This window comes from Lampris incognitus, chromosome 3, assembly GCF_029633865.1.
Source record: "Lampris incognitus isolate fLamInc1 chromosome 3, fLamInc1.hap2, whole genome shotgun sequence".
In the NCBI taxonomy this organism is placed as follows: domain Eukaryota; kingdom Metazoa; phylum Chordata; class Actinopteri; order Lampriformes; family Lampridae; genus Lampris; species Lampris incognitus.
Window position 1 is genome coordinate 80,861,660 of NC_079213.1, and position 26,947 is coordinate 80,888,606.

The 26,947-nt window shown below is 44.0% G+C and overlaps 2 protein-coding genes across 4 annotated transcripts; one reads left to right on the forward strand and one right to left on the reverse strand.

The window, feature by feature from the left end:
• Positions 1-140: 140 nt before the first annotated feature.
• cep135 (centrosomal protein 135) lies at positions 141-22,798 on the forward strand. Of its 3 annotated transcripts, XM_056276102.1 has the most exons (25): positions 141-329; positions 441-631; positions 759-926; positions 1,397-1,538; positions 1,659-1,743; positions 1,840-1,968; positions 2,195-2,410; positions 2,570-2,635; positions 2,955-3,105; positions 6,726-6,949; positions 7,045-7,200; positions 9,041-9,181; positions 9,641-9,718; positions 9,936-10,087; positions 10,466-10,581; positions 10,699-10,853; positions 11,069-11,124; positions 11,290-11,458; positions 13,821-13,931; positions 17,858-18,043; positions 18,786-18,995; positions 19,188-19,390; positions 20,683-20,787; positions 22,396-22,545; positions 22,673-22,798. In XM_056276102.1, exons 1-25 carry the CDS (start codon positions 217-219, stop codon positions 22,692-22,694), a joined length of 3,495 nt encoding a protein of 1,164 aa, XP_056132077.1. In that variant the 5' UTR covers positions 141-216; the 3' UTR covers positions 22,695-22,798. The 3 variants fall into 3 exon arrangements, with proteins under 3 accessions (XP_056132077.1, XP_056132079.1, XP_056132078.1); XM_056276104.1 differs by lacking the exon at positions 2,570-2,635; XM_056276103.1 differs by lacking the exon at positions 22,673-22,798 and having other exon boundaries at positions 22,396-22,563.
• Positions 22,608-25,464, reverse strand: chst14 (carbohydrate (N-acetylgalactosamine 4-0) sulfotransferase 14). Its single transcript, XM_056276105.1, has 2 exons — positions 25,052-25,464; positions 22,608-24,652 (listed from the first exon to the last, which is right to left on the reverse strand). The coding sequence occupies exons 1-2, from the start codon at positions 25,340-25,342 to the stop codon at positions 23,825-23,827; spliced, it is 1,119 nt and encodes a 372-aa protein (XP_056132080.1). The 5' UTR covers positions 25,343-25,464; the 3' UTR covers positions 22,608-23,824.
• Between the last annotated feature and the right edge of the window lie 1,483 nt (positions 25,465-26,947).

Sequence of the window (26,947 nt, forward strand, 5' to 3'; positions counted from 1 at the left end):
AGCCGCTTAACGTTAATTTGGTTTCCAAGCTAGCTAACACTAGCATGAGGGCTAGCTAAGTCAACCTAGAAACTATGTTTCTGTTTAGGTTAACAAATGTGGCTTTCTCAGCTGGTTAATAAAATTAGCCTCATCTAGTATCATCTGACGTTTAGATAATTGCTGTGGCACATGAGTTGTGTGATTGAAATGTATATATAGTATTGGAGAGCAACCATGAGCACTAACGCAGAAAGGAAATTTATCAACTTGAGAAAACGTCTCGATCAGCTGGGGTACCGACAACCACTCGGAATTGAGACATTGCCACTGGTGGAGAAACTGTTCAGGTGAGATTGATAAGGCCCTCTACTCCTTGTCAAATGCCCACCACAGCTGAACAAGTGCAGTTGACAAAGTTGCTGAATTTTGGGGTCAGTAACGTCATTTCTGTATTGCAGTGATTTGGTCCACACAACTGAAAGCCTGCGCAATGCCAAACTGTCAGCAGGAAAGACAGAGAAAGAAAGTCGAAACGTGGATGCCCTGCTGGAGCCGTATAAGAAAGAGAATGCGAGATTGGTCAAAGAGAACAATGAGCTGCACCTTGAGCTTCTCAAACTGCGGGAGGAGAAGGACCGTGTCTGTAGAGGTGAACAATGGCTGAGGAATCAGCCCCCGTCCTCCTCCTTACCATGTTCTTGATGTTTCCCCATGCTGATGATACTCATCCGCCAGAGGCTGATATGATTACAGTCTTTAATTTTGTCTTGTTTCAGATCTCAAGGCCCACGTTCGGAGATTGGACCATGAGACCACTGACCTGAAGTTCTTGAATAATCAGTATGTGCACAAGGTCCGCTGCCTGGAGAAGGACAGCAAGGCTAAAGCTGAACGCATCCAACAACTCCAGGAAAAGAACATGCAAGCTGTAGTGCAGACGCCAGGTAGTAGCCTGGTAGCATATATTTAAATTATGTTTTTAACTTAGTAGAGGAGTCTTTAGTTCACGTATTTATACCTTCTGGTTTCCGTTTTGGAACGCTACTTTAAAAATTATACATCTGGTACATTCACAAAAAAAGGAAAAGTTTATCAGCGGATAAAATGGCAATGATGATGAGGGATCTCAGGAGTAGCTAACATGGGAGGATAAAGGCTCCTGAGATTCTGTGGCGATGTGCATAGTTCAAAGGGAAAATGTTTGACTGAAGTGAAAGATCAACTTAACTGCACACTAACAGAGTATAGAACTCGTGGTTTACAATTATTTCAATGTGTGTTGCTAATATTCTGCATGTGACACCATTTAACCACTATGTTGATGGCAAGCACACAACCAAAAGTCATACATGATGAGATATGAAGCTTGACATAAATATGGGATGTTGATTTCTATTATTGGGTGGATTGACAGGTGGGAAAAAGCACAGCATCCCTTTCAGACGTCAGAGAATGCAAATTGATGAGCTCATACCTCCCTCAGCTACCACTGGTTATCCCGTGTTGCAGCCTGATGATCCATACATAGCTGATCTGCTGCAGCTGGCTGATGGAAGGTTTGTTCTACCATGTAACTTATCAGCTATGACACTTAGACAAGTGGTTGTTGCATACGGGAAGTGTTGGACATTATTCACATAGGGACTGTTCAACACTCTACCATAATTTATTTCTAGGATTCACGAGTTACAGGAAGACATCACAAAAGTCAAACTAGACCTGGAAAAAGCTCAGGAATGCATCAAACACTTGAGCACTCAGGTAAAGAACAAATACATGCATTGGACATGAATGGAATTTCAAAATGTTAGTTGCTGTAGATAACTGCACTGTATCTTTTTTTAACACTGCGGTTAGGTAGAGGAGCGGGACATAGAGATTGAGCGTCTGCATCATGCACTTGACGGAGGGCGTCCTCATGCCATCATCTCCCTAGAGGCCCAGAATGTCAGCAATGAGAAATTAATCACCCATCTTAACCTTCAAGTAAGCTTATGTCATGTATGTGCATTTGCACTGAGGGACTTCTTGTAGACAAATGACAAAAGTGCTGGAATTGACTGCCTTGCTGGTTGGCTAGTGCTGGCCACATTCAAAGCTGTAAAGATGTCAACAACAAAAACGTTTATGATTGTTCCCCCAATCACTACCCTACATGCAGCCTGTCACCTTACATGGCTTGCTACAGATAACTGTCACATTGGGTCCACAGATTGAATACTTGCAGGAGACCAACAGGACACTGGAACAGAAAATAGAGGGACTGCAGCAGAAGAAGCGGAATGCCTCCAGTGAAGTTGCAGATTTGTCCACAAAAAACCAGGAATTATGCGAAGAGCTTACGCAAATCGACCACCTCGCTAAGCAGCTAGAGATGGACAAAGAGCTGGTGCTGGAGACTGCTGACCTAGAATTGCAGGAATCTAAAGTGAGAGCTTTAAGACGATAAAAACAAAATTTGGATTAAGGTGTAATACATACAGTTGGAGACCATGAACAAGGCACTTGATGCATAAAAGTAAAATAATTTGAGACCGATTCAATGGAAAGAAAGTTTATAACTACCTCTCCTTTGTGTTCTCATCAGAAAGAAATTCAAAGGCAGCATAAAACCATTGAGGATCTGGAGGATATTATCACAAAAATAAGAAGGGTATATGCGTTTTGGCTTTTTATGACATGCCACTGAATAGGAACACACTGACATGTTATTTCTATGTGTTATTGTCCCCAGAAAATACTTTTTTATTTATTTTTGTTCAAGGGTTATCCAGTTACAAGGGTAGGTATTACAATCATAGAGCTGACCCTTCTGTCATTATTTCACAATTTTTTCCTTTAAGAGTCTAGTCAAAATATTGAAACCCTCTCTGGGGTGGTAAATGCGGAGCTCTGATGTCTTTGTTTATCTGTAGTTTTAGTATGTGAAATATGAATACCCCTGTTCTGACTCCATTATACTGAAAACCCAGGAGCAGTCTGAAGAGGACTATGAAAAAGGCTGTCTAAGGGACCAGATGGCAGAGCTCAAGGAACAAAATGAGAAAATGGAGGGACTTCTAAATTTCCTGGAGGAAGAGAAGAAGAGGCAGCAGAACAAAATGGAGAAAATGACAGTGACTGGTAAGCAGCTCACTGTGAATCGTAGACTTTTCTTTGATTCTGGTTGCTTTCTTTTAAACTTATACATAATGTGACAAAGCCGCTCCCCGCTGGGCACCAGCGCTTCTATTTCTTAGTCTTAAAGAGGTAGTGAACCTTTGATACAGTGTTTGAGCTGAAAACTTGTTGGTATTTCCTTAGTGTGGTAAAACTGAGCGCTCTGGTGATAGAATCAACAAAAAATAGTATTGCATCATACGGCTGCTTTGTGGGAGATCTTTGCTGGCTCTTTTTTTTCTAGAGTATAACACATTAACAGCTACTACTACTACGTTCGGCTGCTCCTGTTAGGGTTTGCCACAGTGGATCATCCGTTTCCATTTCTTCCTGTCTTCTGCATCTTCCTCTGTCACACCAGCCACCTGCATGTCTTCCCTCACCACATCCGTAATCCTCCTCTTTGGCCTTCTTCTTTTCCTCTTCCCTGGCAGCTCGATATTCAGTATCCTTCTCCCAATATACCCAGTATCTCTCCTCCACACATGTCCAAGCCATCTCAATCTTGCCTCTCTTGCTTTGTCTCCAAACTATCCAACCTGAGCAGTCCCTCTAATATAATCCTTCCTAATCCTGTCCTTCGTTACTCCCAGTGAAAATCTTAGCATCTTCAACTCTGCCACCTCCAGCTCCGCCTCCTGTCTTTTTGTCAGTGCCACTGTCTCCAAACCATATAACATAGCTGATCTCACAACCATCTTGTAAACCTTCCCTTTAACTCTTGCTGGTACCCTTCTGTCACAAATCACTCCTGACACTCTTCTCCACCCACTCCACCCTGCCTGTACTCTCTTCTTCACCTCTCTACTGCACTCCCCATTACTTTGGATAGTTGACCCCAAGTATTTAAACTCGTATGCCTTCATCACCTCCACTCCTTGCATCCTGACAATTCCACTGTCTTCCCTCTCATTCACGCATAGGTATTCTGTCTTGCTCCTACTGACTTTCATTCCTCTTCTCTCCAATGCATACCTCCACCTCTTCAGGCTCTCCTCAACCTGCACCCTTCTCTTGCTACAGATCACAATGTCATCCGCGAACATCATCGTCCATGGAGACTCCTGCCTGATCTTGTCTGTCAACCTGTCCATTGCAAACAAGAAAGGGCTCAGAGAGCCGATCCTTGATGTAATCCCACCTCCACCTTGAACCCATCTGTCATTCCAACCTCACACCTCACCATTGTCACACTTCCCTCATACATATCCTGCACCACTCCTACATACTTCTCTGCAACTCCCAACTTCCTGATAAAATACCACACCTCCTCTCTCGGCACCCTGTCGTATGCGTTCTCTAAATCTACAAAGACACAATGCAACTCTTTCTGGCCTTCTCTATACTTCTCAATCAACATTCTCAAAGCAAACATCGCATCTGTGGTGCTCTTTCATGGCATGAAACCATACTGCTGCTCGCTAATCGTCACCTCTCCTCTTAACCTAGCTTCTATTACTCTTTCCCATATCTTCATGCTGTGGCTGATCTACTTTATACCTCTGTAGTTGCTACAGTTCTGAACATCGCCCCTGTTCTTGAAAATCAGTACCAGTATGCTTCTTCTCCACTCCTCAGGCATCCTCTCACTTTCCAAGATTGTGTTAAACAATTTAGTTAAAAAACCCCACTGCCATCTCGGCTAAACATCTCCATGCCTCCACAGGTATGTCATCTGGACCAACTGCCTTTCCACTTTTCATCCTCTTCATAGCTGCCCTCACTTCCTCCTTGGTAATCCACTGAACTTCCTGATTCACTATCCCTACATCATCCAACCTTCTTTCTCTCATTTTCTTCATTCATCAGCCCCTCAAAGTACTCCTTCCACCTTCTCGGCACACACTCCTCGCTTGTCAGCACATTTCCATCTCTATCCTTGATCACCCTAACTTGCTGCACATCCTTTGCAGCTCGGTCCCTCTGTCTAGCCAATCGGTACAAGTCCTTTTCTCCTTCCTTAGTGTCTAACCATTTCATACAACTCACCATACGCCTTTTCCTTTGCCTTTGCCACCTCTGTCTTCGCTTTATGCTGCACCTCCTTGTACTCCTGTCTACTTTCTTCATCTCTGACTTTGCTGTACTTCCTCATTCCACCACCAAGTCTCCTTGTCTTCCTTCCTCTGTCCTGATGACACACCAAATACCTTCCTAGCTGTCTCCCTCACTATTTCTGCAGTGGTTGCCCAACCATCTGGTAACTCTTCACTACTACCCAGTGCCTGTCTTAACTCCTGCCTGAACTCCACACAACATTCTTCCTTCTTCAACTTCCACCATTTGATTTTCGGCTGTGTCTTCACTCTCTTCCTCTTGTTGGTCTCCAAAGTCATCCTACAGACCACCATCCGATGCTGCCTAGCTACGTTCTACCCTGTCACCACCTTGCAGTCTCCAATCCCTTTTAGATCGCGCCTTCTACATAAGATATAGTCCACCTGTGTGCACTTTCCTCCACTCTTGTACGTCACCCTGTGTTCCTCCCTCTTCTTGAAATATGTATTCACCACAGCCATGTCTGTCCTTTTCGCAAAATCGACCACCATCTGTCCTTCCACATTTCTCTCCTTGACTCCATACCTTCCCATCACCTACTCATCACCTCTGTTCCCTTCACCAACATGTCCATTGAAGTCCGCTCCAATCACCACTTTCTCCTCCTTGGGTACCCTCTCCACCACGTCGTCCAACTCACTCCAAAATTCTTCTTTCTCGTCCATCTCACACCCAACTTGCAGGGCATATGCGTTGATAACATTCAGCAATACACCTTCGATTTCCAGCTTCATACTCATCACTCTGTCTGACACTCTCTTCACCTCCAGCACGCTCTTGACATACTCTTCCTTTGGAATTGCCCCTACCCCATTTCTCCTCACATTCACACCATGATAGAAGAGTTTGAACCCACCTCCAATACTCCTGGCCTTACTCCCCTTCCACCTGGTCTCTTGCACACACAGTATGCCCACCTTTCTTCTTTCCATCATATCAGCTAGCGCTCTCCCTTTACCAGTCATAGTGCCAACATTCAAAGTTCCGACTCACCTCCACACGCCTACCCTTCCTCCTCTCCCACTACCTCTGCACATGCCTTCTCCCTCTCCCTCTCCTTCGCCCAACAGTAGCATAGTTTCCACCGGCACCCTGCTGGTTAACAGTACCGTTGGCTTTTGTTGGTAACCTGGGCCTTGACCGTTGGTAACCCGGGCCTTGACCTCGACTGGTAATACATTAACAGCCCCCTTCCCATTTGCCAATGTCAATAGAAGGCATCAAGGACACCGACACCTCATATGCCAACACACGTGGGGTCCAACACATTACACCAATAAAATATGATGAGTAAAAAGTCAGTATGCTGGCATTAATCAACTACATTATCTGGGTTGGCTTTTGAGAAGCTGGGCCATGGCATTCTACCACAACAATGCTACTTCAGCTTCCCCACACCAACCTCGTTTTCCTTTTTTCAACCCCCTTTTTCCACCTTTTCCCAAAATGTGAGTGGGTGGAAACAGGCTAAAAAATTGTTTACTTAATCCTTAATGCTTCAACAACTTAAAGCTGCTGTTCTCTAGAAAAAGAGCTGGTGTTGGAGCTAGAGACCATGCGGGCTAAACATGGTGTGTGTGGGAGAGAGCGCTCCCCGTCCCGCCTGGATGCATTTGTCAGGAGCCTGGAGGAAGAAAGGGATTACTACCGGCAAGAGGCTGAGCATTACAGGAGGGCCAGGGGGCCAGGAGGGCTAGACCTGAGCCCCTCACGTAGCCCGGGCAGGAGTTCTAGGCCCAGAATAGGCAGGGTAAGGGGAGACAATAAACGTGGCTAAAACTCTTCCTTATGAATCTTTACTGAATCAAATCAAAGTTAACACCTGTCAGTAACTTTTATTTTCAGGGGCATACTGGGGAGACTGAATTGTCTCGTATAGCAAAGGAAAGGGATGAGCTGAAGACTTACCTGCAGGACTTTGAGAAGCACATGGAGGAGATCCAAACCAGCGTGATGGCCCTCAGCTCCGAAAAGGACCAGCTCAAAGCTCAGCTCAAAAAGGCAAGTTGAAGAAATGTAGCCCCATCAAATTCATAATTTAAAGGTGCAGTGTGTCATTTCCACCCAAGTACTGACCTCTGTCTCTCCTTGGTATGAATGAAAAATGCAAATGAAAATAGAAATCGTTTGGTACCTCTCCAAGAGGGCTAGCAAATAAAAACATACATCCTGCTCGGCTCCTGTGTTGTTAAATGCAGAAATACAAGAGTGCGGGACAGTGAGTCAATTATTTGAATCACTTGCCACTCAGCAACCTGTTCATGTTTACTGGACATATTATGCTTTAAAGCAGGGGTTTTCAAAGTGTAAGGCAGTGAGCCTCCCTTTAGAGAACATCAAGTCACTGGGGCCTCCCCCATTTTAATAAAAAGGAATAATAATAATAATACACTCTGTTTTAAAATGAAGGGTTGCAACCATAAAAGGGTTGAAAATGTTTGTTTTGAACACTCAGTTCTAATACAATCTCCCACATTTGAATAAAAATCAATAAAAGTGGTTAAAAATTAGTATATAGGTCAATGCCTATTTGTGCATGTTTCTGAAGTAAAAAAAAAATTGAACACATCACGTTTTAACCAAACGGAATAGAGAACATGAAAATGTACTCAACCCATTGATGCACAATGCTGTTTCCTGACACCATGCGTAAAGGCTTAAACTTTACTTAACAGGTCAGTTTAAAACGCATTCTGGGAAAAATACACATTGCTCACTCTTTTTAACCCTACTAAGGATAGCCTACATAGCCTTCTCTACCTTAATGGAAGCAGTGAGTCTGCGTCTTGGCTGTACACAGGCAGTGGATGTGGGGCTGTACTGATGACAGGAACAAGTGCAGGTCGCCTTCCACCTGCAGCCTCAACCGGTACTTGCTTTAAATCAGAAAATCCCAACTTTAAATATACATCGTCATACTTTCTGCTGAGTTCAATTCAGACATTTTCTTGTATTTTCCTGCCTTTTTTTTTGCGCGTCTCCCATGAAACTCTTTGGCGCCCCCCAGGGGAGGCAGGCCTTAAATACTGCCTTAAATACATAACATCTATAAAATTACTACTACTACTACTTTCGGCTGCTCCCGTTAGGGATCGCCACAGCGGATCATCCGTTTCCATTTCTTCCTGTCTTCTGTGTCTTCCTCTGTCACACCAGCCACCTGCATGTCTTCTTTCACCACATCCATAAACCTCCTCTTTGGCCTTCCTCTTTTCCTCTTTCCTGGCAGCTCCATATTCAGTATCCTTCTCCCAATATAATCAGCATCTCTCCTCCACACATGTCCAAGCCATCTCAATCTTGCCTCTCTTGTTTTGTCTCCAAACCGTCCAACCTGAGCAGTCCCTCTAATATAATCCTTCCTAATCCTGTCCTTTTTCGTTACTCCCAGTGAAAATCTTAGCATCTTCAACTCTGCCACCTCCAGCTCCGCCTCCTGTCTTTTCGACAGTGCCACTGTCTCCAAACCATATAACATAGCTGGTCTCACAACCATCTTGTAAACCTTCCCTTTAACTCTTGCTGTGGTACCCTTCTATCGCAAATCACTCCTGACACTCTTCTCCACCCACTCCACCCTGCCTGCACTCTCTTCTTCACCTCTCTACTGCACTCCCCGTTACTTTGGACAGTTGACCCCAATTATTTAAACTCAAATGCCTTTGTCATCTCCACTCCTTGCATCCTGACAATTCCACTGTCCTCCCTCTCATTCACGCATAGGTATTCCGTCTTGCTCCTACTGATTTTCATTCCTCTACATTACATCTTTAAAATTACTCTTCTCAAATTTGTGTTAAACCAGCTGTGTGTGTGTATGTGTGTGTGTGTGTGTGTGTAGGCTCAAGATGAACTAAGGCAGACCTGTAACGGGACAGAGCTGTCTGCTGAAATGCTGAATCTGAAGGAGGAGCGGGAACTGGCAGAAACTGAGCTCCAGCAGATGATCTCTGAAAGAGATTCACTTAGGGAACGATTAAAGGTCTGTGCCGTAGTCCCCAGCTTATAACATAAGCTATTATTTTTTGAATCTCGAATACTTAGTTCTGTGTTCATCATGACACAATCGATAGATTTTTGTTATTTTTTTTAATCATGAATATTTAGTTCTATATTTGCAATGGCACAATTTGTAGTTGTTTTTTTTTTTACTCTTATTTTTTAGCAAACCACTAATTTCATTGAATTCTGAGTTTATCTTGTTTTATATTTGACTCTAGAGTCATCTCTGCAAGAACTTTCAAAACTAAGTATTCTGGCATTAAGAATGACATTATAAAAATACACAGTGTAATATATATATGGTGTGTACAATATGCTAGAATGTATTCCTAGCCCTCACTTGTTTCAGATACTTACATATGGTTTATGCAGAATTATCTTTGCTTTTTATGGATCTCTCAATTAAGCCCATACACCCAATGTCTCTGGTCCTTTGAAGGTTATCCAGACTTCAGCACTCACAGACCGGCAGGAGGAGGAGAGGAGGATGCTTGAACTGGAGAGTACTATCAAGCGTGTAAGCCCTTGTGATATCTTAATGAAACCATTCAAACACTCTGCTTAATCTCATGCACCAATGTCCAACAACTGTCTTTTAAGTTCGCCATTAATATATCAACACTGCGACAGAATTGTGCTGCAGATCGTTCCACACTCACTCTTTCATATCATTGTTATCATTGCTGCTGTGTCAGTGTTGACATGAATAGCATATTATATGTTGTCTCATCCAGCTGGAGCGGGAAAGACTGGACCTGCGCTCAGAGGTGTGCATATTGCAGGAGAACAAGGAAGTTGTGGAAGGAGAGCTGAAGGTTCGGTCCACTGCCTTTGTCCAAAATGTGGAGGAGACGGCAAAGCAGAGGGCTGAGGCTAATGCACTGAGGTTTGTTTTCAGTAGGAACAAGTGACAAGTAAAGGAAGACAAAACAATCAACTGTTTTGTCCTAATTATTCACACCATTTCTGAAGTCACGTGAGGCAAGATACTTTTTTTTTGTTCTTTTTTTAAGTGCCCTTAGAAACATTCATACTTTTTTCTTCTTTTTTTTTGTGAGTTGAGCAGTTTGTACAATTTAGTTCTCAATACTTTGAGACCTTCTGGGTTAAGGTTGGTCTAGCATGTTTTACTTGTAAGCCTGTCATTCTTCCGTCTGACACTCGAATGCAATAAAACAAAATCGCCTTAAACAATTAAACTCTTTTGATGAATCTGTTGCCAGCGCCTTGTTATGCTAATGGATGTTTTTGTGCTCATGCATAGGCTGCTACAGGAGCAGATGGAGCGATCACTTAGTGACACTCAACACAGACTCTCTGTGAAGACCAACGAGCTGCAAGCTGCTCACCAACAGATTGAGAAACTGGAAGAGAGGATAGGTGAAAGTTTACAGATTTGAAATGTTTTTGGGATGGAGGCTCATGGAGGTAACCCCTAATACAGTTTCTCTGCATTGACATGACAGGTTGCTTGTTTGATTTGTATTCATCTGACAGGGGAACTGAGCAATCGGGGTTCCAACCACAAGGAGGAGGTAGCTGTTCTTCAGAAGTCCATCTCTGTTCTGGACATGGAGAAAGATGCTCTGCAAGATGAGATGGACCAGAAAACTGAGAAGCTAGTAGTGCTCCAGGAGGAGCTATCTAAGAGGGTAGCTGTCACCAAATGTCTCTCTCTGCTTTCTGTATGTCCTTGTCATTTCTAGGGAACTAAAGTCATGTCAGACCCCAGTGGTAGCGGGGCAAAGACCTTGCATTTGTCATCTGCTTTACCAGTAATAACCCTCTGATCCTGATTTAAAAGCTCCTGATTCTAACAGAAGAGTATTTGTGAAGCAATCCTGTTGATATGTCAAAAATTTTGTAGGAAAAGACCCTTGAAGATCAGAGACTTGCCATCACAAACCTGGATAACTCTGTATGGTAAGTAAAGGCGTTTCACTTTCAAAAAAAGGAATATCTTAAAAGATGACATGTTGTCATCGAGCAATGTCACGCAGTTCACTATAAAACCAGATGCAACACCTTCTTTTTTGGGTTGCAATTAGCTTGATAGCTTGTTGTAATGTTGATTTGTTCTCCTTGCAGTCAGCTGAACGGGGTGCTAAGCAGCCGTGAGAGGGAGATAGCCAGTCTGAGGCGACAGCTGGATACAGCTCAGGAGGAGCTGGCAAGCCTCAGTAGGAACAAAGAGATTACACTCAGAGAAAACATGAGGTTGCAGGATGACCTGGCCACAATGACCAGAGAGAACCAAGTGTGTAATAAAAAGTGATACTCAACAGTTGGAAAACAGTAGATACATTGTGTTTCTTACTGCTAGCATCTAGTTAAAGGTGCCATGTGTAATTCTACTTGAGCCCTGACCTGTCATTCAGCAATAAAAATAATAAGACAAATCAAGGTTAGCAAAACCACTTAGAATGGAAAAGCAGTGGATACACAACACTGCCAACATCTGGCATTTTTTAATTCACTCAGTAGATATCATTGTTGTGATTGCTGCAGTTTGTTGAGGACTGCAACTCCTGGCCATGTCTTTTCAGGGGTGGGCCATCTAATAACAACAAACACATTCCCAGCCCTTGTGTGTTCAATGCAGAAATATGGGAATAGAAGGCAATGAGTCGTTAAATGTGTTTTAGTTGGTACCATTGAGAAACCCCTGCTGTTATTTATGCTTCAGGAAAGCTGAAGTTTTACACATAGCACCTTTACCTTGTCTGTTGCTGCTGTTTGTGTAGATGACATTAACCACTGACAAACAAGTTATGTTTAAAGGTAGTACGAGAAGAATTGTTGGTTATGGTTTGTAAATACAACTTTCAAAGTCCCCCCCCCGGCTTAATAACACCAGAAGCATATGCCCCCTGACCACAATTGCCAGAACGCATCCCAGTGTACAGGTGGCTAACTTTGCGTCACCCTTCATTCCCATCCTCCCCTTCATTGCTCGCCAACAGGCGAGCACTAAAGGAGCCAACCCATGATTCACTCTCGTTTTGGAATGAGTTTTGTCCGCTTGCCGTTTCGCCTCACTATATTTGCATCCAGGCCGGGGAAGAACGGGCGACAAGCACTGCCTGCCCCTCAATAGCCTCACCCAGGGAAGGAGGGGGCATCAGAAAGCTATTCGTGCTAACACCTGAAACTACCTGAGTGATGGTGTGATTAGTGCAGGGAACAGCTCTTTTAATGAGGGTGTAAGGTTTGGACGATGCCCTTTATTGGAACCATAAAAAAAAAAACATACATTCTTTCTTTGGCCAGAAGTGGCTGAGCGAATGGGGCCGGTGCCCCCGCCATTAGGCAGGGCACCACAGGGAGCTGGGGAGGCTTGAGAGGGCGCAGGTAGACTAGTGCTGGCGGAGGAAGAGTTGTGCAGCCTGTCCTCAGCAAAGCGGTGACAGTGGAGTCTCTGTGAAGGACAAAACTGCTGCTGCTGCTGCTGAGAGGGGGTGTTTTTTAAAATTTATTATTAAATGTATTATTAAATTTGTTCAATTAAATTTTATGAAATTAATTAGGTTTAAATTAATTTGGTGTAATTAAAGACAAATTAAAAGCATATGCACTGAATATGAATGTGACGACCCGAATCCATGCTGATCGGCATGACTGATAGAAACCATAATAAGGGACCACCTGGACTAATTTTTGGAATTATATTACATTATTTGACGATCCTGAAATATGATTCCTGTCTTGGTTTGCCTGGGTTGGCTGCCTTTTCTTTGGATTATGACAAGTGCTGTATCCTTTCGTATGGATCGCTTTTATTTTATAGTCATTTTATTTCTATTAATGCCATCACCGGTGAAATGTCTCGTTTGATATGTTGTCGTGGGAAAAAAAATTCAGTCAGATTAATTTTTCTTTCATCCCTGGCAGCGTCTTTTCCGCGCTGTATCTGCCATTATCATAGCTTCCTCTTGGATGCGTACTTACAATCTAGATCTGGCACCGGGTCACTACTTTATAGAGTCCCGCTGCCCAAAGGTTAATGCCGAGAAACGTCCCCCCACCAAAAAAATAAGAAAATACAGACAGACAGAGCCAGCATCTCCAATTGTCAATAGTACTGTCAATGAGGCCCCCACACTGGACACATTTAAAAGCAGTTTAAAAACCTTACTTTTCAAAATAGCCTACAGCTAAGTTCTTGGTGTGTGTGTGTGTTTTGTACATTTTGCTATTTTTATATATATTCTCCAATTGTTGTTACTTTTAATTAATCAGTTTTATGGCACTTTTTATTTTACTAACTCAGTTTTAAAAGTGTCTGTACTTTTATCAAATTTGTCTGTACTTTTGTTTATCTTATGCTTTTATTTTTTTTAATCTTTTGTCTGTAAAGCACTTTGACCTCTGCGATGATAAGGGGCTGTACAAATAAACTTGCCTTTGGCAAGCCTACATCCAACAGAGCATTATTAATTTTATTACGTGCAACTTATCCTGCTATGCTAACATCAAAGAGTACCAAGATCAGCCTTGCATATTTTTAACCTTTAGACTTTTTAACCTGTAGATGTCAGCAACCTCAGTAAAATGGTCTAGGGTATAGTAATAGATAATCTGTTTCTGTTCTATTTTAATCTGATGTCTTATTTGTGTAGGCTATACATGCTGAGATGGAAGAGGTCTTGCACGAGAAAGATGAGCTGAAGTTGAGAGTTCATTCCTACATCTCTGAGGTTTCCAGAATAGAGAAACTGATGGCTGCAAAGGCAAGATAATACTGCTGCATATTGTATGACCCTTTCAATATTATCCCTGTGCTGCTCTAGTTTTTTTGAGAGCCTGCTCTTACCAATACACAACCAGTTATCATAAGTGTTACTCAGTGCTTTAACGCTTTCAGTCTATCCTCTTGCTCCCTCTTAACTGTGTTAAAACCCTCTGCTCTACTACTACTACTACTACTTTCGGCTGCTCCCATTAAGGGTCACCACAACGGATCATCCGTTTCCATCTCTTCCTGTCCTCTACATCTTCCTCTGTCACACCAGCCACCTGCATGTCCTCCCTCACCACATTATAATCCTCCTCTTGGGCCTTCCTCTTTTCCTCTTCCCTGGCAGCTCCATATTCAGCATCCTTTTCGCAATATACCCAGCGTCTGTCCTCCACACATGTCCAAACCATCTCAATCTCGTCTCTCTTGCTTTGTCTCCAAACTGTCCAACCTGAGCTGTCCCTCTAATATACACATTCCTAATCCTGTCCTTCTTCGTCACTCCCAACAAAAATCTTGGCATTTTCAGATCTGCCACCTCCAGCTGTGCATCCTGTCTTTTTGTCAGTGCCACCGCCTCCAAACCATACAACATAGCTGCTCTCACTGCCATTTGTAAAACATTCCTTTAACTCTTGCTGAGACCTTTCTGTCATAAATCACTCCTGACGCTCTTCTCCACCCACTCCACCCTGCCTGCACTCTTCTTCACCTCTCTTCTGCACTCCCTGTTACTTTGAACAGTAGTTAAACTCATCTACCTTCGTCACCTCTACTCCTTGCATCTTCACCATTTCGCTGTCCTCCCACTGGTTCACACATATGTATTTCATCTTGCTCCTACAGACTTTAATTCCTCTTCTCTCCAGTGCATACCTTCACCTCTCCAGCCTCTCTTCATCTTGTTCCCTACTCTCACTACAGATCGCATTGTCATCCATGACCATCATAGTCCACAGAGACTCCTGCCTGCTCTCATCCATCAACCTGTCCATCACCATTGCAAACAAGAAAGGGCTCAGAGCCAATCCTTGATGTAATCCCACCCCCACCTTGAATCCATCCATCCTTCCTACCGCATACCTCACCAGTGTCACACTACCCTCATACATATCCTGCACCACTTTTACATACTTCGCTGCCACTCTTACTTCCTCATACAACACCACACCTCCTCTCTTAGCAGCCTGTCACAAAGACACAATATCACTCTTCTGACCTTCTCTATACTTCTCCATCAACATTCTCAAAGAAAACATCACATCTGTAGTGCTCTTTCGTTTCAAGATTGAGATGGCTTGGACATGTGTGGAGGAGAGATGCTGGGTATATTGGGAGAAGGATGCTGAATATTGAGTTGCCAAGGAAGAGGAAAAGAGGAAAGCGAAAGAGGAGGTTTATGGGTGTAGTGAGGGAAGACACGCAGGTGGCTGGGATGACAGAGGAAGATTCAGAAGACAAAAAGAAATGGAAACGGATGATCCACTGTGGCGACCCCTAACGGGAGCAGCCATAAGTAGTAGTAGTAGTAGTAGTGCTCTTTCATGGCATGAAACCATACTGCTGCTTGCTAATCATTATCTTTCCTCTTAACCTAGCTTCCACTACTCTTTCCCATATCTTCATGCTGTGGCTGATACACATCACCCTTATTGTAGAAAATTGGTACTAGTATACTTCTCCACTCCTCAGGCATCCTTTCACTTTCTAAGATTGTGTTAAACAATCTAGTTAACAGTTCCACTGCCATCTCTCCTAAACATCCCCATGCCTCCACAGCTTTGTCATCTGGACCAACTGCCATTCCACTCTTCATCCTCTTCATAGCTGCCCCTCACTTCCTCCTTTCTAATCCACTGCACTTCATGATTCACTATCCCCACATCATTCAACTCTCTCTCTCTCGCTCTCATTTTCTTCATTCATCAGCCCCTCAAAGTACTCCTTCCACCTTCTCAACACTCCCCTCGCTTGTCAGCACATTTCCATCCCTATCCTTCATCACCCTGACCTGCTGCACATCCTTCCCAGCTCGGTGCCTCTGTCTAGCCAATCGATTCAAGTCCTTTTCTCTTGCCTTAGTGTCCAACTTCTCATACAACTCACCATGCGCCTTTTCCTTTGACATTGCCACCTCTCTCTTCACTTTATGCCACACCTCCTTGTACTCCTGTCTACTTTCCTCATCTCTTTGACGATCCCACTTCTACTTTTCCAGCCTCTTCCTCTTTGTACTTTCCTGTATGTCCTCATTCCACAAACAAGTCTCCTTGTCTTCCTTCCTATGTCTAGATGACACACCAAGTACCTTCCTAGCGGTCTCTCTCACTATTTCTGCAGTAGTTGCCCAGCCATCCGGCAACTCTTCTGTACCACCCAGTGCCTGTCTTAACTCCTCCCTGAGCTCCACACAACAGTCTTCCTTCTTCAATTTCCACCATTTGATCCCTTTCTCTGCCTTCACTCCCTTCCTCTTCTTGATCTCCAAAGTCATCCTACAGACCACCATCCGATGCTGCCTTGCTATGTTCTCCCCTGTCACCACCTTGCAGTCTCCAATCCCTTTCAGATCACACCTACTTAATAAGATATAGTCCACCTGTGTGGACCTTCCTCCACTCTTATATGTCACCCTGTGTTCTTCCCTATTCTTGAACTATGTATTCACCACAACCATTTCCATCCTTTTTGCAAAATCCAGCACCATCTGTCCTTCCACATTCCTCTACTTGACACCATACCTACCCATCACCTCTGTTCTCTTCACCAACATGCCCATTAAATTCCGTCCCAGTCACCATTCTCGCCTCCTTGGGTATCCGCTCCACCACTTCATCCAACTCACTCCAGAATTCTTCTTTCTCTTCCATATCACACCCAACTTTTGGGGCATATGCACTGATAACATCATCACACCTTCAATCTCCAGCTTCATACTCATCACTGTGTCTGACACTTTTTTCACCTCCAACACACTCTTGAAATATTCTTCAGAATTACCTTTACCCCATTTCTTCTCCCATCTGCACCATGGTAGAAAAGTTTGAACCCACCTCCAATGCTCCTGGCCTTACTCCCCTTCATCTGGTCTCATGCACACACAGTATATCTACCTTCTCCCCATCATATCAGCCAGCTCCCCTTTAACAGTCATAGTACCAACATTCAAATTCTGACTCTCACCTCCACACTTCTACTCCTCCTCCTGTCCCGCTGCCTCTGGACATGCCTTCCTCCTCTCCTTCTCTTCGCCCAGCAGTAGCGTAGTTTCTACCAGCACCCTGCTGGCCAACAGTACTGGTGGCGGTCGTTGGTAACTTGGGCCTCGACTGAGCCGGTATGGAAATTTTTGATTTATGATCTGCATATTTGATTTTGGGGCGGCACGGTGGCACAGTGGTTAGCGCGGTCGCATCACAGCAAGACGGTCCTGGGTTCGAGCCCCGGGGTAGCCCAGCCTTGATGGGTCATTCCAGGTCATCCTCTGTGTGGAGTTTGCATGTTCTCCTCGTGTCTGCGTGGATTTCCTTTGGGGGCTCCGGTTTCCTCCCACAGTCCAAAGACATGTAAGTCAGGTGAACTGGCGGTACTAAATTGTCCCTAGGAATGAATGGGTGTATGTGTCAGCCCTGTGGTGGCCTGGTGGGCTGTCCAGGATGTCTCCCCGCCTGCCGCCCAATGACTGCTGGAATAGGCTCCAGCATCCCTGTGACCCTGAGAGCAGGATAAGTGGTTAAGACAATGGATAGATGGATGGATATTTGATTTGGCAAAGGTTTTATGCTGGCTGCCCTCCCTGACGCAACCTTCCCCATTTAACCAGGCTTGGAACCAGCACCAAGAATGCACTGGCTTGTGCATCACTAGAGGCCAGGTTATCTGCTCTGATCAGGCTAATTGTTTGATGTTGGCCCATAGGAGCAGGAGAACAGGGACATGCTGGAGTGCTTTCGGAAGGCCCACTCAGAGATGGAGGACAGGGAGCAGAAGCTGCAACAGGTGGAGGGCCTCAACAACTCCATCCGCCTGGAGCTTCTCTCCTCAGACACAGAGCGCAGGCACCTCCGTGAGACAGTCAGCCACCAAGAGAGGGAGATACAACAGGTGAGACAGGGCACAAAGTATCTGTAAATGCACATGCAGTTACAGCTGTAGTTGAGTATGATTTTCCTAAAAATCAATAAGTAGTATAGACTCATACAAAAATAATCCCTCTCAATCATCATTTATGACCCACTAGATGTGTGTGGCACTGGACTGTGTTCTGGCAACTGCGGTTGGGGAGCATGTGTTTCTGGTGTCTGAGCTGGGGGGGAGAAGCCAACTTTGAATGTTGTGTTTACAATCCGCAACCAAAAACTCCTATTCATTTACCTTTAAGATATCCAGTAGCTGCACAAGGTCAACTCAAAGCTCTGTTAAATAGACAGGAATTTTGATAATTTTTCTGTATTAAATATTAGTAATAAAATAATTTACTGTAAAAGATTTGTCTGTTGATAGGAATAAAAGCTTTTCTAGTCTGCCTTCCTTTTAAATAAATTAAACTACCATTACCACCCTCACCATGTACTGTATGCTTGTAAATGTGTGGTATTATGATTAATGGGCATGATCTTAGGGAAGATTCGGAGTAACATAGAAGTTCATGTAAAAAAGGTGAAAAACATGTTAAGAATTATGTTGAATCAAGTTTGGTTTAAGGTCCTTCTCCTTAGTAGTTTTATTTAATTGTCAAACTGTACTCTTCCTGATCATAAATTGCATAAGCATGAAATGGTTTCCATCTTTACTGCTGAACCATATAACAAACGATTGTATAATGTGAGATACACACTTTCTCCAGCATATGCAAGCACAGCAGGCATATGAGGCCCAGGTATCATCGCTGGTTCGGGGGATGTCGCGGCTGGAGGAGGAGTTACGTACAGTGCAGCAGGAAAAAGCCTCTCTAGTCTCTGATCTGGCCTCCGTCAGAGAACTCTGTGTCAAACTGGACTCAGACAAGGAGCTTACTGCACGCCAGCTCACCTCCAAGAGTATGGAACTGGAAAGGGTACGGCCTGCTTTGGGTGGTCACTCAAAAATATGCTCACTTTTGTTGTGCCTTTACCTAAAGAAATTATGTATAATCAAACAGCCATACAGTTTCAAAGACATTAAACCTCATAGATCCTGATGCCTTCTTCAGCATATCTATACTCCGGCTGTACCTTCTTTGAGTGATGAGTCTCTTTTGCCCCCCTAGATAACCGGAGAACTGGAGGATGTTCGCTCAGAGACAGAGCTGCTAAAGAAGCAATTTGCGAGTGAGCGGCTGACTGTCCGTAACTTGGAGACGCTCCTCTCCACCAATCGGCAGAAGGAGTTCCAAACCCACCTGACTGCAAGCGAGAAAGAGTCAGAGCTGAAAGTCCTACGAGACAGACTCACCCTGGCCGACAGCAAAATGTAAGACAAACCCAAGAAATATACTTTACATGTCATTTTGTGGATAAAAGGGTTGGGCAAGGGCTTGTCAATATCTTGTTTTAACTTGTTGTTAGCAGATGACAGTAGATGACTAAGAAATATTTCCTTTAACTTAACTCAGTGTAATTGTTTATTTGATTATAGATTTATCAAAATAATAATTTTGTTTCTGTTCTATTACTTAATACAGTTTTTTTTTTTTTTATTGGAAGAGGTATAGTGGTTATTGTGATTACCGTGTCATATACGCACATATTAACAGGTTTGGTAATGAAGCGTTGTTGTTTTTATATATTAAAGAGAGACTGACATGCCCTTTCGGAACACATTTTTTAACATTGGGAGTTTGAATCATAACCGAAAATAGTTGTGATTTTATGAATTCAAAGCTATTGGCTACTGTCTTTCCATGCATTTCGCATGCGACCAAGGCTTGGTGACCACGCATTTCGCATGTGACCACGGCATGGTGGTAGGCCTACGGCACAGCAGTGCAATACAACTTAGCGAATAATATGTTCGATGATACAAATAACTGTTAGATAGATAGATTTTAGATAGATAGATAGATAGATAGATAGATAGATAGATAGATAGATAGATAGATAGATAGATAGATAATAAAGTCTCAGCAAAATAGCACAAACTCAAGCCAAGTAGCTAGCAGGAGGGGGTGAAAGGACACACCTTATATGCAAATTGACTGGTGTCTACGTAGCCACTGGCACAATTTGTCATTGGACACCATCTACAGTCAACCACAGAACTCTCTCGCATGGCCGTAGACGCGCTGTTTTGGCCATTGAATTTCTCCGTGGTCACATTCCAACTCGGAACATGGCCTATCAATAGGAATTTTCAAATTTTGATGTCAGTATCATTTAAAAAAAAAAGTGTTAGCTTTATGTATTTTGTAATGGTGTGTAGTGTCAAGTCTGTTAGTACAGCAATAATTATATTTCCTTCTAGGATAAACAATGTACTTTCCAATATATAGGGCATATTATTGTAAAAAAAAAAACGGAGAATGGGGGCACCCCGGTGGCTCAATTGGTAGAGCGCATATCACATAAGGCTGAGTCCTTACTGCAGCGGCCTAAGTTCTAATCCGGCCTGGGCCCTTTGCGCATATCATCCCCTCTCTCTCCCGTCTTTTCTGTCTCTCTCTTGACTCGCTATCAAATAAAGGTGCAAAATGCCAAGAAAAAAGCTCTTTAAAAAAAAAAGAATTGTTACTAATGAAAATGATGTGTGGGTGTGTGTATACTAAGTGCAGGGCATGCCAGGGAGGTGTCCCAACTCCGAGGGAAAGTCTCTCAGCTGCAGACAGAGCTAGATGTTCTCAAGAGACAGTTGACCACAGAACGCTTTGAGCGGTAAGCTGAACTGTTTTTGTTTTTTTACATGACTTATAAAGCTCCATCCAACCTCAGTTTTAGAAATTCTGCCTTAGTTAATTAAAGCAGTTTCCCCAATTGATATTCAGGTCAAGTCATTCTGATGATGTTTACTCCCAGGTGGGCCATTGCCTTTGGTCCTGTTTGTGCATATGTGTTAGCAAGAAGGTCCTGGGTTCAAGCCCCACGGTAGTCCAACCTTGGGGGTCGACCTAGGTCGTCCTCTATGTGGAGTTTGCATGTTATCCCCGTGTCTGCGTGGGTTTCCTCCAGGTGTTCCGGTTTCCTCCCACAGTCCAAAGACATGTAGGTCAGGTGAATCGGCCGTACTAAATTGTCCCTAGGTGTGTGTGTGTGTGTGTGTGTGTGTGTGTGTGTGTGTGTGTGTGTGTGTGTGTGTGTGTGTGTGTGTGTGTGTTGGCCCTGTGATGGCCTGGTGGACTGTCCTGGGTGTCTCCCCACTGCCGCCCAATGACTGCTGGGATAGGCTCCAGCATCCCCGCAACCCTGAGAGCAGGATAAGTGGTTTGGATAATGGATGGAATGGATGTGTGATAGCAGCACTACAGAAATGTCTATTGGTTCGAATGAAACAAAAAAGATAGATATTAAGGGATACAACATTTTGGACAAGAATGGATCATGGTCAAGGTTAGAAATAAAATTATTTCAGTTTCTTGTCCAGTTTACTTCAAACTGGGGTTTTAATGTTCATTTTCAATTCACAGGATGCATTAACTTGAAGATTGGTAGGATCTAAAGTCAAGGATGTTAAGGTTATATCAAAATTACATGTATTCCATTTTAACTCAAATATATAGCTACAGGTCACCACTTAATATTGTTGACAGATGGGAAATTTCAACTGGTCTTCCATTTTACACCATGACATTTGATATTGACTTTCAAATGTCAAACTCAATGTTATGGTATTTCAAAAGGCAATAACTCAAAATAGTGGTCAATAGCCACTAAATTATTCTAATTGTCAGACAGGAAATCTTTACCTGGCACCATGATCTTTCACTTTGCTCAGCCTGCAAGGGGTGGAATCTGTTATGCCTTGCACCACTTGTTTAATAATATTTCAAAATATGGTAAGATCCATGAGAGAACAAAATTGGACACTGTAAAGAATAACTCAACATTAAATGAAAAGGCAGTTCGTTTTTGTTTGTTTTTTTTTTATTTCCCCCTTTTTCACCCAATTGTATCTGGCCAATTACCCCGCTCTTTTTTTGAGCCGTCTCGGTCGCTGCTCCACCCCCTCTCTGCCAATCCGGGGAGCGCCCCGACCGACCGGAGGAGGCACTAGTGCAGCGACCAGGACACATACCCACATCCGACTTCAAACCTGCAGACACTGCCAATTGTGTCTGTAGACGTCCGACCAAGCCAGAGGTAACACGGGGATTTGAACTGCTGACCCCCATGTTGGTAGGCAACCGCTAAGCTACCCGGGCGCCCACGAAAAGGCTTGTTCGTTTTAATTATTTATAAAAAGATACAACCGCAGTTTAAACTATTATTAAAATTATGTGTTTTGAAATTGTCTCGTGACTTCTCTGTTGCTGTATGTGTACTCAGGGAAAGGGCAATTCAGGAGCTTCGCAGACAGGGTGTTTCTTTCTCCTCCCTGAGGAGTCCCTCCCCTCTCAGTGTCAGTCCCCAAACTGTGTCCCCAGAGCGCTCCATCCTCCGAATGACTGACCGCTCCACCGACAAATCTGCAGACAAGTAGGCCTCCACTAAGTATATATAAACTTTTTTTTAAGTTGAAAAAGCTATAATATTGTATTTGGATCCTTCTGTATTATGCTATCTTTTTAACTAATCCTTTTTTCTTTTTTTTTTCTCTCCACAGAAATGTGAGTTTTAAAGAGTAGCAGTTTGAAAGCCAGAAAAATGAAGGTGCTGACGAGAGTCGCAAGTCGTCTGGAGAAAATGATGAAATCTTGACACTTGAACTCTTGATGTTGGCATGTGGCTTCGATGGTGAAGCACTCTCCTTACATTCCCTTTTCCGTTCATTGAAGACCCAGAGGATATTTATTACATCTGAAATCATGCTTTATTCTTGCTAAAGTTAATGTCGGAGCTAGCATTTTGAAGAGACTGTCTTCTTTTTTTTCCCCATCCAAATGTCCACTCTGATTGACTTTGTTCACTTAAGTGGATACAAAGTATACATTGCAAAGTGTGGGCAGGAGGTTGATGCATGTTTTACATCAAATGTTCTGTGTGTGTGCATGCACGTGTGTGCGTGCACGTGTTGGCACCAAGGACAGGTCAGCCCAAACCAGTGTTTATAATTTTCTAAGACCTTTGTATTTAACGTCCATGTTTTTTTAAATTATTAAATTTATAAATAGACAAAGAGTAATTACTTGTACAGTTACATGCCATGCATCAGTTAGCAGACAATCCTTATCAATTTTTTTTCTGCTTTATTAGATGGCTCACAGTGGAGGGTCGTACTAAAGATAGGAAATGGATAAATAAGGGAGGCCATGAAATACACCATACGTGACGCGGACTTGAACCCATAACACTTGAGTACACTGTATGTGCTTTAGTGTGGTAAACCACCAGGATGCCCATAAAAACCAGATTCCAGCCATTAACCCTCTATTATCCACATGGACAAAACTAATAAATCAGAAATCTCAGTCCTGCAACTTAAAGTTTCATCAGCGTTTACTGAATTTCAGCTTATTGCTTATTTACTGTAAGTCTATTTCTGTAACATCTGAAATGGACATTGGACAACAGTGCGATTTTGCTGTCAGTAACTTTTTTTTAAATTTTATTTTGCTGTCTTTAAAGTTTGTCTTTAGTTTTAGTGGTTTTGACATCAGGGTAATCTCCATCTCTTCTAACACTCAGTACTTTGCAATACCATTTGAACATCCCATATAAAAAATGATATTAAAACACTGCTGGTTCCCTAGGAATAAAAAATACATAGAAGAGATTCTGTATAAAAATAATTTCAAAACTATAAATCATTGCACGCTCAATGTCTGCAGTATTCAGTTGTTGTGTTCGGAAGGGGATAGGCAAAGAGAGAGAAGTCTAGAATATACTTGGGTAGAAGTTCCCTCATTAACTTCTGCGGTAAGCTGCACAGGTAGTAGTGCAACGTCTCTGTGGTCACTGGCTTGTACCACGTCTGCCGCTCCGGGAAATGGACATGAGGCGGCGCCCCAATCTGCTGTAGGATGTGCTCCGCATCCCTTTCAAGGTGCTCATAGGAGCCGATGAAGTCATAGGACACGGCACAAGGCTGACACAGGTTGTACACTGGCATCCAGTGCTCGTTCATGCGCTCCGCATCCTCGTCCAGCAGGTAGCGAACAAACTCGGCGAAAGTCACATCATCCCCTGTCAACGACGCGTCCTTTGCACGGCCCTTCCTGTAACGCCTTACAATCTCCACGCCGTATTTCTTCTGGTACGACTCGATCTCTCCGAACTTGTTCCTGTAAGCAGACAGCAGACGCTCCATGGGCTCCCGCACAAACATGAACTTGTAGTAGTGCTTGAGCCGGTGGCGGATCTCCTCGGGCTTCATGGAGGAGAGGAAGAGCAGGTCACTGCGGTGGTCCATCTTGATGTTCGCATGCACACTTTCCAGGGCGCCGCTCAGGACCTTGAGGACCCTCTTCCAGTTAGAACAGGCCACTTTGGGGACGTAGCAGTAGAGGAAGCGGTGCTCGTCGTTGACAAGGACGTGCTGGAGCAGGGTCTTCCTTTGTAGGGGACTCAGGGACCACACGTTGTGGGGCATGTTCTTTTGGCCGCACATGGTCCGGATGGTGCGGTTACGGATTTCCTGGAGTATCTAGATGAGATGGACAAACAAAGAAGGGGGTTTGGCTTAGGTACTTGTGTTTCATGTGTCTAACAAGGCACTCGTTATTATTTCACATAATGTTCCACAGATCTGAGTTCAAATCTTGTTTTGTTCGTTTAAATCTGACAAGTAGCCACGTAAAAAGTAAAATGCTATTGACGATGTTAATGATCCGCTGATCACTACTGAACCTCATAAGACCCAAGTCCACACTACACTATACATACTACACACTATAACACAAAACACTTTACAAACTACAAACACTACGCACTATAGCTATGCATTACAGTATGCACACGGTACACACACACCGTGTACAAATACTGTACACACTTGCCATTTTCCCCACCGACACAGACACAACTACTGCATTTGATCGTCTACCTGCGACTCGGCGTCCTCGGCCGCGTTGTGCTGCCTAATCTGTCGCACGTAGTCTGGACGTTTGCCGCCGCCCCGGGGTGGCGGAGTCTCCATACTATTGAGCATTCCTTTCTCTATCATGAGCAGGAGGCCTCCGGACGCCACGATCACGGCGAACGTTAGCACCGACGGCAGCACGGCGGAGCTGCGACGGACGGAGCCGGAGCCCAGCGCCGTTCTGAAGTTGAGCACCGAGCCGCTCCGCGCTCCGCCTGCCCTCTTCGTCGCATAGTCTTGTTTACGCGGAAACATGTTTTTTTTAATCCGTCTGTTGCTGTCGTCTCGGAAAGTGGTTGTTTTTCCCGTTTCGAGGTGTTCCTTCACTGAAAAGTGTGTGTGGGGGGGGGGGTTTCCTACCACGTATCCATTTTTAACTTGAGACTTACTTCAAGAGGAAGAGTGCAGCCCACCGCTTCGAGCGCCGATCACAAATGTCGAGTGCCGAATCGCAAATGCATCATGGGAGTTGTAGTCCGTCTTTCGCCGTCAAACGAATGAATGAAGTTCAATCTCAAACTTTTTTAGTCACGGATAGCCAATAGGTATTCACACGAAATGCACATTTGTGTGTACCATTTTGTTTACCGTGATCATTTGTAAATGGTAATGGGCACAGATCTCTTACAAAACCATGGTGGCCCATGATGAGTTTGGGTTTCCAATTATTGGTACAATGACTTATTGATGGGCTACAACAGGCACCCAAAAATACTTCTCAGCATTGCTGTCTTCTTACACGCAACTCGAAATCTTTCAGTCCTCACCATAACCTAATAAATTACTGTAGCGAATTCAGGGGGGGCGGGGGGCACTCGGGAGCACCGCCTTACGGTCTCACCATCCCACTTCTGACACCAATGTAGCAAATTCGGGAGACAGTCTGGGAGACCGTCGCCACAGACGGGACGCGAACCCGTGTCTCCCACTCCGCAAGCGACAACGTTAACCAGTCGACTAAAGTTTAGTCCAGCGGTCAGCGATGTCTCCCGCGGTGCGGGCGATACGGGTTCGCGTCCCGGCCGCGGCAGTTCCTGTGGTTCCCCCCCGAATTTACTACATTGGTGTCAGAAGTGGGATGGCGAGACCGTGAGGTCATTGGAAGCGTGAAGGAGCTGATACGCTTAAGCGCGGGGACGCGCTTCCCGAAGGAGGTGGGTAGTGTAACGTGCATGGATGAGTAGACACGTTGGTCCCTCTCTAGCGGATCGGACCCTTTAGTCAACTGGATAACGTTTTCGCTTGCGGAGTGGGAGACATGTGTTCGCGTCCCGGCTATGGCGACGGTCTCTCAGACTGCCCCCTGAATTCGCTGCATTACTTTGTTGTCATTTTAGAGCAGTACATGTGGCAGGTTTGGTGTTCATGCATTTCACGCTAATTCCCATAACGAATAGTTATGACACTACTCATGTTTGTTCGACTCATTTCTTTAAATTTCATCTTGTGCTTGTAATGAGCATAATATCATATTGTCCCAGATCTGTAGTATATGCAGTGTATGCAGTGTAGTTATATAGTCATGCCGTTATCATACCTTTCCATACAAATTCCCTATGCACACATTTCATTGAACTAAAACTAGTGGAGAATTGCACGACCATGCATTTGGCAGAAAGAGAGAGGGTGAGCTCGATAATCAAAATAACCGTTTCCCCCAATTTGGCTGCCACAATCTGAAATGTAACTCTTTACTTCTGCTAAGGGGTTCTCCACGGTGGAGTCCTGGACCAGGACAATATCTGTGTCATCCACCGCTGAAGGCGGATAATGACTCGATGAGGGTCCCCTTTTTTTCACTCCCCCTCCTCGCGTCGTCTTGTAACACCTCCTGCGGTCAGTCACAAGAAGCAAGTGTTC